Source organism: Leucoraja erinacea, chromosome 10 (genome assembly GCF_028641065.1).
Source record: "Leucoraja erinacea ecotype New England chromosome 10, Leri_hhj_1, whole genome shotgun sequence".
NCBI lineage: Eukaryota > Metazoa > Chordata > Chondrichthyes > Rajiformes > Rajidae > Leucoraja > Leucoraja erinaceus.
The window spans coordinates 52,163,546-52,177,788 of NC_073386.1; the positions used below are offsets into that span (position 1 = coordinate 52,163,546).

The window sequence follows — 14,243 nt, forward strand, 5'->3', positions numbered from 1 at the left end:
TTAGTTCGTTTAGTTTACTGTCACGTTTACCGGGGTACAGCAGCTATCCTTTGGTGGAGCGGAGCTGCCTCCCTCTCCATGCACAGGGAAGCCAGGAAGAGCGGCTGCGGCCACTGAGGTAATTTCACAACAATCTCATTTGAATCTCCCCTCCCTCCCTCTTTATTCTTCCCTCCTTCCCTCCTTCCCTCCTTCTCTCCTTCCCTCCTTCTCTCCTTCCCCCTCCCTCACCCTTTATTGCCCCCTCCCTCCCTCTTTATTTCTTTCCTCCTTCCCTCCTTTCCTCCCTCCCTCTTTCTCCCCCCTCCTTCCCTCCCTCTTTCTCCCTTTCTCCTTCCCTCCCCTTCCTCCCCATCCTCCTCCCCTTTCTCCTTCCTTCCCCCTTCCCTCCTCCTTCCTCCCTTCCCTCCCTCTTCCCTCCCCTCCCTCTTTATTCCCTCCTTCCTCTCTTCTCCCCCTTCCTCTCTTTCCTCCCCTCCCTTTCTCTCCTTCCCTTCCTTCATCCCCTTTCTACCTTCCCTCCCCCGTCTCTCTTTGCCTCCATCGCTCCCTTTTTTCCTTTCCCTCTCCCTCTCTCTCTCTCTTTCTTCCCTCCCTCTCCCTTTCTCCCCTCCCACTCTCCTCCCTCTGTGTCCCCGGCCGCCCAATGGTGAGTCTGGCGGGCACGGTGCAGCGTGGATTGGCGGCGCTGGCGCTGCCGTGTGAGCTGAAGGGCAGGAGGGAGGGAGGGAGGAAGGGAGGGAGCGAGGTTGCAGCGGCGGCCGGCAGCGCAGCGCTGGCAGCCGGCGTACACAGGCGCTGACACCCGCTGCCCGGGAGCATCCCCGCTTGCAGCAACCCGTCAGCCCGCTGAGCCGCTCTTCCAGCCGCCCTCGGTGCATCTCAACCGAATGCAAGCTCCTGAACTCCCCCCATCCCTTCTCTCCAGATTACCTATGGAATAGATAGACACCTCCTCTTTAGACTTGCCACTGCTTCTTAATCCACACACACAGCCTAGGTTGTTTTTGTTGTTAAACCTTTCCCCCCTCTCCTTCCCTTCTCTCCTCTGCCTTTTAAACACCATTATTTGCTGGCTGGCTGTCCCTCGACAAACCATGCCAAGCAAAACCAAATACAACTTGGTAGACGATGGACACGACCTAAGGATTCCTCTACACAACGAAGAGGCATTCCGGCATGGGATCAGTTTCGAGGCGAAGGTCTGTAACTTTTCATCACTTTCCATTGCAAACGCGGGCTCAGGCACAGGGGGTTGGCTGGGCTGGCTGGTGGCTTGCATTCACACAGCGAGACTCTGCCCCTTTCAGGGGAAGGCTACTGAAGGGAGATTCCCATCTCCTCCAAGCACTTTTTATATTTATTATATTCTTTTTTATTTTGCAGTACATTGGCACGCTGGATGTACCCAGACCAAACAGCAGGGTGGAGATTGTGGCTGCAATGCGAAGGATTAGAGTGAGTGAGAGTTAGTTCATGTTTTGGAGAGCTGCATCTGATGGTCTTTACTCTGGGAGTCTGTGCATTCAATCTGTGTGTGTGTGACCTTCTCGTGGATAACATGCAACTGAACTGTACCCAGAGCCTGGATTGACTCCGTTTGCTGTGTGTTGTGAAGTCCAGTGTTAGCTAGTTGCCCTTCTGGACTGCCTTCATGTACCAGGAAGAAGTGGGGGACTGGCCCCAAGCAAGTGCTTAATAGCTGGCCTTTAATATCTGTGACCCCCCAACACTTAAATCCAGAAACACACACAGACCTGACCTACCCCAGGTATCCCGTCTCCCTGCCACCCATCTATCAGAAGGTACAAAATCATGAGAGGAATAGATCAGGTAAATGGACAGAGTCTTTTACCCAGAGTAGGGGAATCGAGAAGCAGATGACTTATGTTTAAGGGGGAGAGGGAGATTTAATAGGAACCTGAGGGGCAACTTTTCCACACTACATTAGTGGGTGGTGGGTGTATGGAACGAGCTGCCGGGGAAGGTGGTTGAGGCAGGTGCTATCACAATGTTTAAATAAAAACATTTAGACAGGTACATAGGTAGGACAGGTTTAGAGGGATATGGGCCAAATGCAGGCAGGTGGGACAGGTGTATTTTAGATTTGTTTATTATCATGAAGTATGGTGAAAAGCTTTTGTTGTCTGAGTGTAGATGGGACATGTTGGTCGTGTGGGCAAGTTAGGTTGAAGGGCCTGTTTCCACACTGCGATTCTATGAATGTCAAGAGTTGTGAATCGTACTGTGGAAAGTGTGATTAGGTGTACACTTTGTGTAACAATGTACGGAGCAAGTTAAAAATGTCGAACTTTGCAGCAGTGTGAGCCTGCTGCTGGAGTAGTGTGCGACTGGGAGCATTACATTTGGATGCCGGTTAATATTCTGTTTCACCATTAATGTAGCCTCATCCATCTCGAGGATCAACATCTGTTGCCGTGAGTTTCAGCAAATGATTTCTGCCTGTCCCTTTATAGAGGCTTCAAATTCCACTTACGTTAGGGTTTAGGTTTATTGTTGTCACGTGTACTGAAGGTGCAAAGGTTTTGCATGCTATTCGAACAGATCAGACATGTCATACATAAATACAATCAAATTAATTTCAAGTATAATAGATAGAACAAGGGGGAAGATACAGAGTACAGAATATAGTTCTCAGCATTGTAGCGCAGCAGTCCCAGAGACAAAGTCCAATGTCCCTTTGATCTGGTATTTTGTCGGTTCACATGCTTGATCAATGGTGTTTTATCATTAATGTTTTATTATTATTAATGTTTAGTGTTTTCTGAGTTATTCGTAACTGTCACTGTATGTCATGTTGTTACTTGTGGGCGGAGCATCAAGGCAAATTCTTTGTATGTGAATACTTGGCCAATAAACATACTTACTTACTTAGGGTAGAGGTGACTCGGACATTACCGTAGTTCCAAACAGATCAGATAGACCATACGTAAATACAATCATGTTAAATTCAAGTACAACAGGCAGAGCAAAGAGGTCCAGTGAAAAGCTTTGTTTTCATGCTATCCAAAGATATCCGATAATACTACACATAAATTCAATCAGGTCAGATTCAAGTACAGTAGAGAGAGCAGAAGGGAAGATACAGAGTACAGAATATAGTTCTTGTAGAGCACCAGTCCATAGACAAAGTCCAATGTCCGCAATGGGGTAGAGGTGCATCGGACAGTACCCTAGCTTGTGGAAGGACCGTTCAGAAGCCTGGTAACAGAGGGGAAGAAGCTGTTCCTGAGTCTGGTGTTGTGCACTTTCAAGGTTCTGTATCTTCTGCTGGATGGGAGCGGGAGAAGGAGGAATGACTGGAGTGGGACAAGTCTTTGATTATGTTGGCAGCGTGAGATGTAGGTGCTGTCAATGGTGCGGAGTCTGTGTGTTCTACGCTGTGTAGTGTTGTTTTATTTAAGATGTATAAGGTAGTGCAGCAGAACAGCTGAATGGGTCTGTGCTGCAGTGTGTCGATGATCCAGGAGCCTCTCACTAGGCACCAACTGCCATGTATATAGTGCCTTCAGTTCAAGAGGTACCTAAGGCATCACCATTCGTACTCTGATATAACTAATCTTGTGTGGAGGAATGTTTTACAATGATTTGCCGAACAGCTTGAATAATGCAGCATTGATCTTTTGCACTGTCAGCCAAAGTCCGTTCAACATTAAGGTTGCCTCTACCGGCATCAGTAAAAAGAATCGTTGCAAATAATTTTTAGGAACAGAATCAGCTGCACTCATGGTTTTAAAGCTATGACTGACTTTTTTTTTGTTGCATTTTTCATTGGACTGTAAATGTTTTAAGAAAATGAAAAAAAGAAACTCATTTGTAAAGTGTCTTTCTTGGTCCATGGCACGTTTTGTACCTCATGAAGATATTTTGGAAAGACGGCAGTTGAGCCAGCATTGTATCTCGAGAGGGGAAATTCAGTATCCTTGTACCTTCCAAAGAGTCCATCAGGGACTATACAGGAAGTTGGACAATTTTATCCTGAACAATTTTTACATTTACCAAGCCAATTAACCTACAAACATTAACCTGGAGTGTGGGATGAAACCGAAGATCTCGGAGAAAACCCATGCAGGTCACGGGGAGAACGTACAAACTCCGTACAGACAGCACCCTTAGTCGGGAAAGAACCCGGGTCTCCGATGCTGCATTTTGCTGGAAGGCAGCAACTCTACCGCTGCGCCACCATAACTGCTTAAGCACAAGAGGTACAGAAGTGTGCAACGCACACCTCCAGATTCAGGGACAGTTTCTTCCAAACTGTTATCAAGCATCTGAACCATCCTATTATCAACTAGAGAGTGGTCCTGACCAACCATCTACCTCATTGGAGAACCTCGGCTATCTTTAATCAGATGTTACTGGACTTTATCTTGCACTAAACGTTATTCCCTTCATCCTGCATCCGTACACAGTGGACGGCTTGACTGTAATCATGTATAGTCTTTCCGTTTTCAAGACTCTGGCGCTGTAAGGCAGCAACTCTACCGCTGCGCCTGTTCCTATTAAATTGTTCCTCTCTCAACCTAATTCAGTGTCTTCTGGTTCTTGATTTCCCGACTGGGTGAAAGACCTGTGTGCATCTGCCCTATTTATTCCCTTCATGGTCTTGTACACCTCTAAGATCATAATTTTGCTTAATATTCAACATGATCAATGGCACTTCATCTCACCAATGCATGGCATCCCTGCCGCAAGCTGGTAGCTCTCCTACCTTAGAGACCTGATCATTCGGGCAGCACGGTGGCGCAGCGGCAGAGCTGCTGCCTTACAACCCAGGTTCAATCCCGACTACCGCCGCTGTCTGTATGGAGTTTGTACGTTCTCCCTGTGACCGCGTGGGTTTTCTCCGGGCCCTCTGGTTTCCTCCCACACTCAAAAGACATGCAGGTTTGGAGGTTAATTGGCTTTGTGAGATAGGAATGTAGGGGGAGACGGAAGGGAAGGAAAGGGTGTGGAATTAACATTTACGTTCATTATGTTGTTTGGAACTAGTTATCTTTTGTGGCTTTGTACTCAAAGCCCCTGTCATTAAAACTGATCTCTTAATCCTATCGTTTGTTTATTGCTTGTGGTATCAGATTATGATCATATTGTAAAGACCCGTATCCCTCAGTGTTGTCCGCCAAGTGTATCTAGGACCACACTTGGAGTCTGCTACAGCAGCTATTGGTTTCCAGTTGTGCTGTGACATCTGGAAATATTGCATTTATACAGGTCCACCACCGATTTTCCGACAACTGGTGGTCCGGCACCCCCTTTAATCCGGACAAGATTCCGAGAGCGCACTTGAAATCCACCCGCAACTTCCCCCGAAGATGTGGCGCCCAGTCCGGTTGAGGCTGCCGATTACGACCTCATCACGTGGTCGGACTTCCGGTGGAATTTACCCCCGGTGGCCTGGGCTCTGGAACTTCGGCCGGGCTGGAGCCGGCAGTTCCGTTCCCATTGCCGACTTCCATGGCCAACCTCATGGGCCGGTGTCTCGGCCTCCTGGTGGTCTAGGCCGACTGTTCCAGTACCATTGGAATCCTCTCGGAGGCCTCTGTGACAGTCCAGTAAAACGGATAGTCCAGAAAGGCTCTGGAACCAAGGATGCCGGAAAATCGACGGTGGACCTGTATCGACTTTCTTAGTCTCGATGCTTCCTGGTCTGATAGAAGGCACTGATTTGATCTCCACATTACCAGTGTACACTTTCAATGAAGATTACCATAGTTTAAAAACTCAAAAGGTACAAAAAAAACATTATAACCCCGTGAAATGTGACATTTAGGAAATGGGAACACAATGGGTATGTCCGGACCTGTTAAAAGTTTGCAGTATTTTATTTCAGATTTCTAATACTTCTAGATTTTCAGCCTTTTCAGTTCTGAATGTCTCACACTATTAAAATAAACAATAACGAATCAACTTTGAAAATAAAATTGCGTCCTATAATGAAATTATAATAACATCACCTCCTTTTAAATTTCTATCAACTTCACTAAGTAACACATGGACACAAGGAACTGCAGATGCTGGTTTTCAAAAAAAGACTCAGCGGGTCAGGCAGCATCTGTGGAGAACATGGATAGGTGTGTTGGCACGGTGGCGCAGCGGCGGCAGAGACCCGGGTTCAATCCTGACCACGGGTGCTGGCTGTACAGAGTTTGAGCGTTCTCCCTGTGACTGCGTGGGTTTCTCCAGGTGCTCCGGTTTCCAGTTTTGTAATACTTTTGATTGTGCTGGATGTTGGGGGCATTTAAAAAAAATTCAAATTGGATGACGGGTTTGACTAGAAACAAGGAAATGCAGATGCTGGTTTACCAAGGAAAGATACCCAGTGCTGGAGTAACCCAGCGGGTCAGGCGGCATCTGTGGAGAACATGGATAGGTGATGACTCGGGTCAGTATCCTTCCATCAGACTGGGCCGGTCTGGCAGACAGCGATCCTTCAGGGAAGGGTCCCGACCGGAGGCATTACCTGTACATGTTCTCCAGAGATGCTGCCTGACACGCTGAATTGCTCCAGAACTTTGTGCCTTTCTATGTTTGACAGCTGGCTAAGCTGTGATTTTTGACCAGCGACCAGCTGCCCCGATTTTTCATCGGGAGACCTTCTTGAAGGCCAGGATCAGTTTGTTTGTTTTTTTACCAACCCACCATGTTGGAGACACTGTGTAGGAAGTAACTGCAGATGCTGGTTTAAACTGAAGAAAGACAAAAAATACTGGAGTAACTCAGCGGGACGGGCAGCATCTCTGGAGTTTCTCAGCGGGATGCTGCTCATCACGCTAAGCTAGCTACTCCAGCAGACGCTGCCGGACCTGCTGAGTTCCTCCAGCACTTTGTGTTTTGCTCAAGATTTTCAGCATCTGAGTTTGCTTGCTTGTGTTTTAGCCAGTTTCCTGTTTGATCCACCCTTCCTCTCCAACTTGCTACGCCAGTCTCTCGGGGGTTAGGGAAGAATTGTGTTTCATTTCAAGGAAGGCTGATGCAGAGATTGGACTCTTTTAAGTAAAATGGCAGGAAGAGCAACATATTGACGCAGGATTTTCTATCGTGGTTTTCTTCTCTCCATCTCTTCTCGAATAATGTTGGGCAGATCTAAAGGTGCGTCATCCACCTTTGATCTTTCTCCATCCCCCTCCATCACCCTATTTGTCTCCGTGATCGCAGGATGGGATTTGAGTTTGAATTCCTCCTTTGCTCAAGAGAAACAACAACAAAAAGTGAATGTTATTGCCCCCTCCACAACCTTGTGGTGTCTTGTGTAAGAAGGGACTGCAGATGCTGGTTGACACAGAGGGTAGACACAAAATGCTGGATTGACTCAAAATCGCTCGTGAAATGAAATCACGACTATGTGACGGGAAAAGTGGCAGAGAATTTGCACACATGTAGTGCTGGGATTTTAAATGATAAATTGTTTGTTTTTTAAATCTTGATTGAAGTGCTAAATATTGACTCGTAAGGAAGTGGTAACTTTCCAGTGTCTGTGCGGAATAGTTCAATGGGGCTTCATTTAAATGTCTCATCTTGGAGACACAAGATCTGCAAGAACAGATCTTGTCACACAGTTCGATGTCACACAGGCGTGTGGCCCTAGATTTCTGTACCCAATCCCTTAGATGCAGCCCATCAAGGGTCAAGAGTATATTATTGTCATATGTCCCGAAACGGAACAATGAAATCCTTACTTGCAGCAGCACGACAGATACTTAAACATGTGCAGCAAGGAACTGCAGATGCTGGTTTAAACCGAAGATTGACACAAAATGCTGGAGTAACTCAGCGGGTCAGACAGCATCTCTGGACAGAAGGAATGAGGGACTCCTTGACCATTATGTTGAGATCAAGCTGGACAGAAGAACAGAGAACATTTACGAGGATGTTGCCAGGACTCGTGGGTCTGAGCTACAGGGAGAAGTAGAGTAGACTGGGTCTGTATTCCTTGGAGCGCAGGAGGATGAGGAGTGATCTTACAGAGGTGTGAATCCAGAGTAGGTGAATCGAGGACCAGAGTACATAGGTTTACGGTGAAAGGGAAAAGATTGGAATCTGAGAGGTAACCATTTTCACACAAAGGGTGTGAATGGAATGAGCTGCCAGAGGAGGTAGTTGAGGCAGGGACTATCCCAATGTTTAAGAAACAGCTAGACAGGTATAAGGATAGGGCAGGTTTGCAGGGATATGGGCCAAACGTGGGCAGGTGGGACTAGTGTAGCTGGGACATGTTGGGCAAGTTGGGCCGAAGGACCTGTTTCCACTCTCAATGACGCTATGACTAAAATAGCTCGGGCTCAGCTTGAAGCCACACTTTATTTGCAAGCATGGGTTTGAATTGTCCAAAGTAATTGATTAATTGAAAGGTACAGCATGTAAACCGTCCCTTCAGCCCAGCGGGTGCACACTGGCCATTGATCACCCGTCCACACTAGCTCTATGGTATCCCACTTTCTCATCCACTCACTGCTTATTCTGTCATATTCCCGAGACCACAATCTTTGTCATAATTGATCATATTTCCCTCTCTTTTCAATCACATCCAGTCCATGATGTATCAATGGTTCTATGGTACTTTATTGTTATATGCTACAGATTACAGTGAAATTCTATTTTGCGTGCAGTTCAGTAAAATAATTACTATGCAGTCAGACCTGGTCCCCCATCCTGACCTTCCGAATGACCGATTTCTTCACCAATGTTCGCCGTGTTTTCATATTTACAATTGTCAGGTTGATTTGGGAAAAAAATCTCCAACTACATTATCAGGGCAATGCTTTTTTTTTTTTATTTAAAAAGAACTCCATTAACCTGATAGCCCGCGGACAAGGTTTGGTTTTGATGCCTACGGACTTCAGGATTTTGTTCTACATCTATTCGGGAAGCTTTCTGCTCCTTTTTTAAAATGTCAGAGGCTGAGGGGAGACCTGATCAAAGCATATAAAATGATCAGGGCCATGGATAGTGTAGACAGGCAAAAGCTTTTTTTCTCAGGATGGAAATGTCAAGTAAACTAAAGCCCCTGTCCCACTTTCACGACCTAATTCACGACCTCTGCCGAGTTTTCCCTTGATTCGTACTCGCAGCATGGTCGTCACGAGGTCGTAGCAGGCCGTGATGCTGGTCGTAGGGACTCGTGGCATCAAGTAGGTCGGGGCGTTTTCTCGAGCCTGATGAAAAATGTCCACGAGTAAAAAATGTCGTGAATTACGTCATGTGGGACAGACCCTTTTGTCCAGAGGGCATAGTTTGAAGGTAAGACGGGCAAAGTTGAAATGAGATGTGCGGGATACGTTTTGTTTTTTTACCAAGAGGGTGATAGGGCACCGTGTAGCTGGGGGTGCTGGGGAACTTCACTCGCCCCCCTGCAGGAACTATCTCAGGAGGTGCAACCCCTGAGCAAACAAGCCACAAGGGCCACATCTAACACCCCTCAACGGACTGTTCCAGCCGCTACGGTCAGGCAAACTACCCTCTGTTGCCATTCCAGTGATTCACGGACTTTCTGTGAGAAAAAGTTTCTTCCCAGAGGCAATTCGGACTTTTAAGCCTTTCTCCCAAGGACTATCCTTAAACTGTGACCCCTTCTATTATTTATTTCCCCAGAATATGTGTGTTATGATTCCTTTATAATTTGTCCAACCCCTTTTGTTGGTTTGAGGCACAAAAGTCCGCGAGCAATGCCAATTTGCATTTCACTGCACATTTCGTATGTGTATTTGACAAATAAGGGTGACTGGGACTTGACTTGACTTGTAGCTGGGGGGCAGCAGATGTGATTGTGGTGTTTAAGAGGCATTTGGATAAAACTCTCGATAGACACAAAATGCTGGAGTAACTCAGCGGGCACAAGCAGCATCTCTGCAGAGAAGGAATGGGTGATGTTTCGGACCGAGACCCTTCTTCAGACTCCCTCGCCTTTTAACTTTGGAGGTACCTGTATATGGATCACATGCAGGCACAAGAGATCAGTTTCTCTTGGCATGGTGTTCAGGCACAGACACTGTGGGTCGAATGGCTTTAACTGTGCTATATTGTTCTGTGTTCAGTGTCCATCAATCTGAAACTGTGCACATCTTAGCCCCCCTTCAGTTATGCCTGACCATGGGTGTCTCCAGGGTGCTATTCCCTATATGGAGGACGCCCGTGCGTGACTTTGTTTAACGTGGGGAGACTGGTGCACCCCAAGGTCCTTGACAGATCTGGGTCAGGGTCCAGTGGCATGGAGTCCAAGATGACCAGAGACCCTTTTCCCTGCCGTTGTGACGCTCCACTGAGGTCAGCCATCGCCCTCCGCCTGTTCCACCGTTGGGGTCTTGGTTGGATTGCTCTTTGTCAGGGACCTCCCCCTCGACCGTACCGCCATAGGTGGCCCTACCAGGAGCATAGCTCCAGACAGCATCGCTCTCAGGATCTGGGGTCCACACAAGCTTCTCCACAATGACAAGGTGACAAAATCCACGGAGAAGCACATACACAACCACAAATCAGGCCATATTTGGAAAGGTTTACAATCTGCTCTGTTAAGTAGTGTAATTCCTCACCAAATACTTCCTCCTTGTCCTATAGCCTTCATGGTACCAGTTTACGACTGGCCCTGTATATGCAGGCGAGCCACTAGTGACTGCTTATCAGCCTTCTGAGCTTCAGGGGTGGGGTTGGCCAGAACAGCTATCAACTCTTACATGGACTCTGTTGTGGTGAGTTTTTAGGCTTTACAACCTTCTCCTATCTGTGCTATTACCTTGATGGGTATTTTCAAAGCACCAGAGCACAAAGATTATTACCTCCTCTTTCTTGCCACAAAAGCTTTTCACTATTCCTCCGTACATGTAGCAATAATAAATTAAACCCCCCCCCACCCCGCACCCTGTTCAACCCCGTCCTTCTGCCCAGCTTTTAATTTCCATGGTAGACAAAAGTGCTGGAGAAACTCAGCGGGTGCGGCAGCATCTATGGAGCGAAGGAAATAGGCGACGTTTTTGGGCCGAAACCCTCCTTCAGACTGATTGTAATTTCCATGTTCTGTAATGAGCTTGGGTAACTTTGTTTGAGGACTGCAGCCTTGCGTCGTCGGAGAGCCGGGTTCGATCCTGGCCTCTCGGGTGCTGTCAGTGTGGAGTTCTCCCTGTGACCGAGGAGAAAGACAGTAGGATGGAGGAAATTGGAGCAGTCACTGGAAGTGTCTTGAGAGCAGTCAGGGTTTCTGTCGAAGAAATACTGAAGGTACTGTCGTGTTTGAAGGTAGACAATCCTCCAGGGCCAGATCAGATGTATCCGAGGACATTGCGGGAAACTGCGGGAACCCTGGTTGAAATTTACGAGTCGTCCTTAAATACAGGAGAGCTGCCGGAAGACTGGAGGGGGGCAAATGTTGTACCTCTTTTCAAGAAGGGCTGCAGGGAAAATGCTGGGAACTATAAGCCGGCGAGCTTAACATCTGTAAGTTACTAGAGAGTATTCTGAGGGATAGGGTCTACCGGCATTTGGATGGGCAAGGTCTGCTTAGGGACAGTCAGCATGGTTTTGTCTCACAAATCTGATTGATTCTTTTGAAGACGTGACCAAAAAGGTTGATGAAGGCAGAGCTATAGATGTTGTGTACATGGATTTCAGTAAGGCATTCGACAAGGTTCCGCATGGTAGGCTGCTCTGGAACGTTAGATTGCATGGGATCCAAGGAGAGATAGCTGAATGGATCGCAAATTGGCTCCATGGAAGGAAGCAGAGGGTATTGATGGAAGGTTGCTTCTCAGACTGGATGCCTGTGACTAGTGGTGTGCCTCAGGGTTCTGTACTGGGGCCGTTACTGTTTGTCATCTGGAGTTGTCAAGCAGAGGGATCTAGGAGTACAGGTGCATGGTTCCTTGAAGGTCGAGTCGCAGGTAGATAAGGCAGTCAAAAACTATTTTGGTACTTTGGCCTTCATCAGTCAGAATATTGAGTATCGGCGTTGTGAGGTCATGTTGCAGTTGTATAAGACGTTGGTGAGACCGCATTTAGAATATTGTGTTCAGTTTTGGGCACCATGTTATAGGAAAGCTATTGTCAAGCTTGAAAGGGTTCAGAAAAGATTTAGAGGGTGTGAGCTATAGGGAGAGATTGAGTAGGCTGGGCCTCTATTCCATGGAGCGTAGGAGGATGAGGGGAGATCTTATAGAGGTGTACAAAATCATGGGAGGAATAGATCGGGTAGATACACAAACTCTTTTGCCCAGAGTAGGGGAATCGAGGACCAGAGGACATAGGTTCAAGGTGAGGGGAAAAGATGTACAGGTGCACAACCTTTTATCTGAAAGCCTTGGGACCAGACACTTTTCGTAATTCAGAATTTGGCGGTCTTCGGAATGGAAATTTTTTAGCGTAGATTTTAATGGCTGGCTCAGTGGTAGAGTGTTCGGCTCATATCCGCAAGGTCGCAAGTTTGCGCCTTGATCCCGGCAGTTACTCGGTCGCGAGTTTGAGTCTTCAATGTCGTTTTTTCTTGCAGAATAAATGTTTGTATGAAATTCAGTGGACAAGCTGACAGAACTTTGGAAGTGCCCACCAGTCTGTGGCTAGCAGGGGGGGACAATACCCCCATCGTTTAGAGAAGCGTTAGACAGGTACATGGCTACGGCGACAGCAGTTTGCCCGAGGGATATGCACACCATCAGCTTCTGCCCCTACGTGTTCCTCTGGAGTTGGAGCGGGCTGGAGTTGGCTGTGAAGTGGGATCTCCGTGCTTGCAGTGGGCCTGGGGGTCGCTGGTTGGCTGGTGTGGACACCCCCCTGGTTGGGCTGAGACTGGGAACTGTACCGCCCTTGCACTGTGTCACCCCATCTGCAATGACAGTTCCCTATGAGGTGGCCGGAGACGTCAGGGGAACCCGCTCCCCGATGGGTGCCCCGCCCCTGCTGCCATCCTCCCGTGAAAACAGTACAAAGCCCCCGCCCTTGAGATGTGTGGAGCTTGTAGGGTCACACACATGGCCGGGGAGCAGAGGGGTCTAGGTTTGAAACGAAACTACTGCTGCTGCACGCTGAGAAAGTTCCCACGCAAGACTCACCACTGTGTCGGCTCTACGCCGACCTTTTTAATCAGCCCAGCATATTGTACATTATTAACCCTCCCGCCTACCCTACGCTATGGGGACAATCTTAATAAATTTACCAAAGCCAATTAGCCTGCAAACCTGTACATCTTTGGAGTGTGGGAGGAAACCGGAGCTCCCAGAGAAAAAACACGGACAAGCTGACAGAGGAAGTAGTTGAGGCTGGGATCCCATCGTTTAAGAAGCAGTTAGACAGGTACATGGATAGGACAGGTTTGGAGGGATATGGACCAAGCGCAGGCAAGTGGGACTCGTGTAGCTGGGACATGGTTGGCTGGTGTGGACAAGTTGGGCCGAAGGGCCTGTTTCCACACTGTATCAATCTATGAGTCTATGACCGCGTGGGTTTCCTCCGGGTGCCCCAGTTTTCTCCCACATCCCTTAAGATGTGTGGGCTTGTAGGTTATTTTAATGAAACAGCGTGAAAACAGGCTCTTCGGCTCTACGCCGACCTGTGATCACCCCGTACATTAGCACTATCCTATACGCTAGGGACAATTTAATAAATTTACCAAAGCCAATTAGCCTACAAACCTGTACATCTTTGGAGTGTGGGAGGAAACCGGAGCTCCCAGAGAAAACCCACGTGGTCACAGGGAGAACGTACAAACTCTGTACAAACAGCATCCGTAGCCAGGATTGAACCTGGGTCCCTGGCGCTGTAAGGCAGTAACTCTACTGTTGCACCACTGTGCACCCCAATACACTAGTTGGCCCTCTGTAAATCGCCTCTTGTGTGTAACGAGTGGATGAGAGTTCATAAGGTCTAGGAGCTGAATTAGGCCATTCGGCCCATCAAGTCTGCCACGCCAATCAATCATGGCTGATCTATGTTTACTTCTCAACCCCATTCTCCTGCCTTCTCCCCATTACCCCTGACACCCGTACTAATCAAGAATCTATTGACATGGCCTCCACGGCTATCTGTGGCAATGCGTGTGGGCAAGAGCAGAACTCGTTATCAAAACATGGAGGGGACTGGGAGACACAATGTATTGGCGGCCACGCGCGCATGTGCACACTCACACACACGCGTGAGGCTTTGGAGGCTCAATCCAGCGCTAAATGCAGCTCAACTCTGCCTGTCTCACCGGGTTAACCACAGCCCTGTCTGGACTGACGGGATACCAGCGCTGCTTCTCC

At 47.9% G+C, this 14,243-nt stretch overlaps 1 protein-coding gene across 2 annotated transcripts in view; it reads left to right on the forward strand.

The window, feature by feature from the left end:
• The first annotated feature begins 669 nt into the window (after window positions 1-669).
• The window catches only part of nos1apa (nitric oxide synthase 1 (neuronal) adaptor protein a), a 214,920-nt gene continuing 201,346 nt past the window's right edge, over window positions 670-14,243 (forward strand). Inside the window, exons 1-2 of one of the 2 annotated variants that reach the window (XM_055642309.1) lie at window positions 670-1,202; window positions 1,387-1,458. In XM_055642309.1, coding sequence (XP_055498284.1) covers window positions 1,098-1,202; window positions 1,387-1,458 — 177 coding nt within the window. In that variant the 5' untranslated portion in view covers window positions 670-1,097. The remainder of the gene's footprint in view (window positions 1,203-1,386; window positions 1,459-14,243) is intronic. The other variant, XM_055642310.1, reaches the window with a different exon arrangement.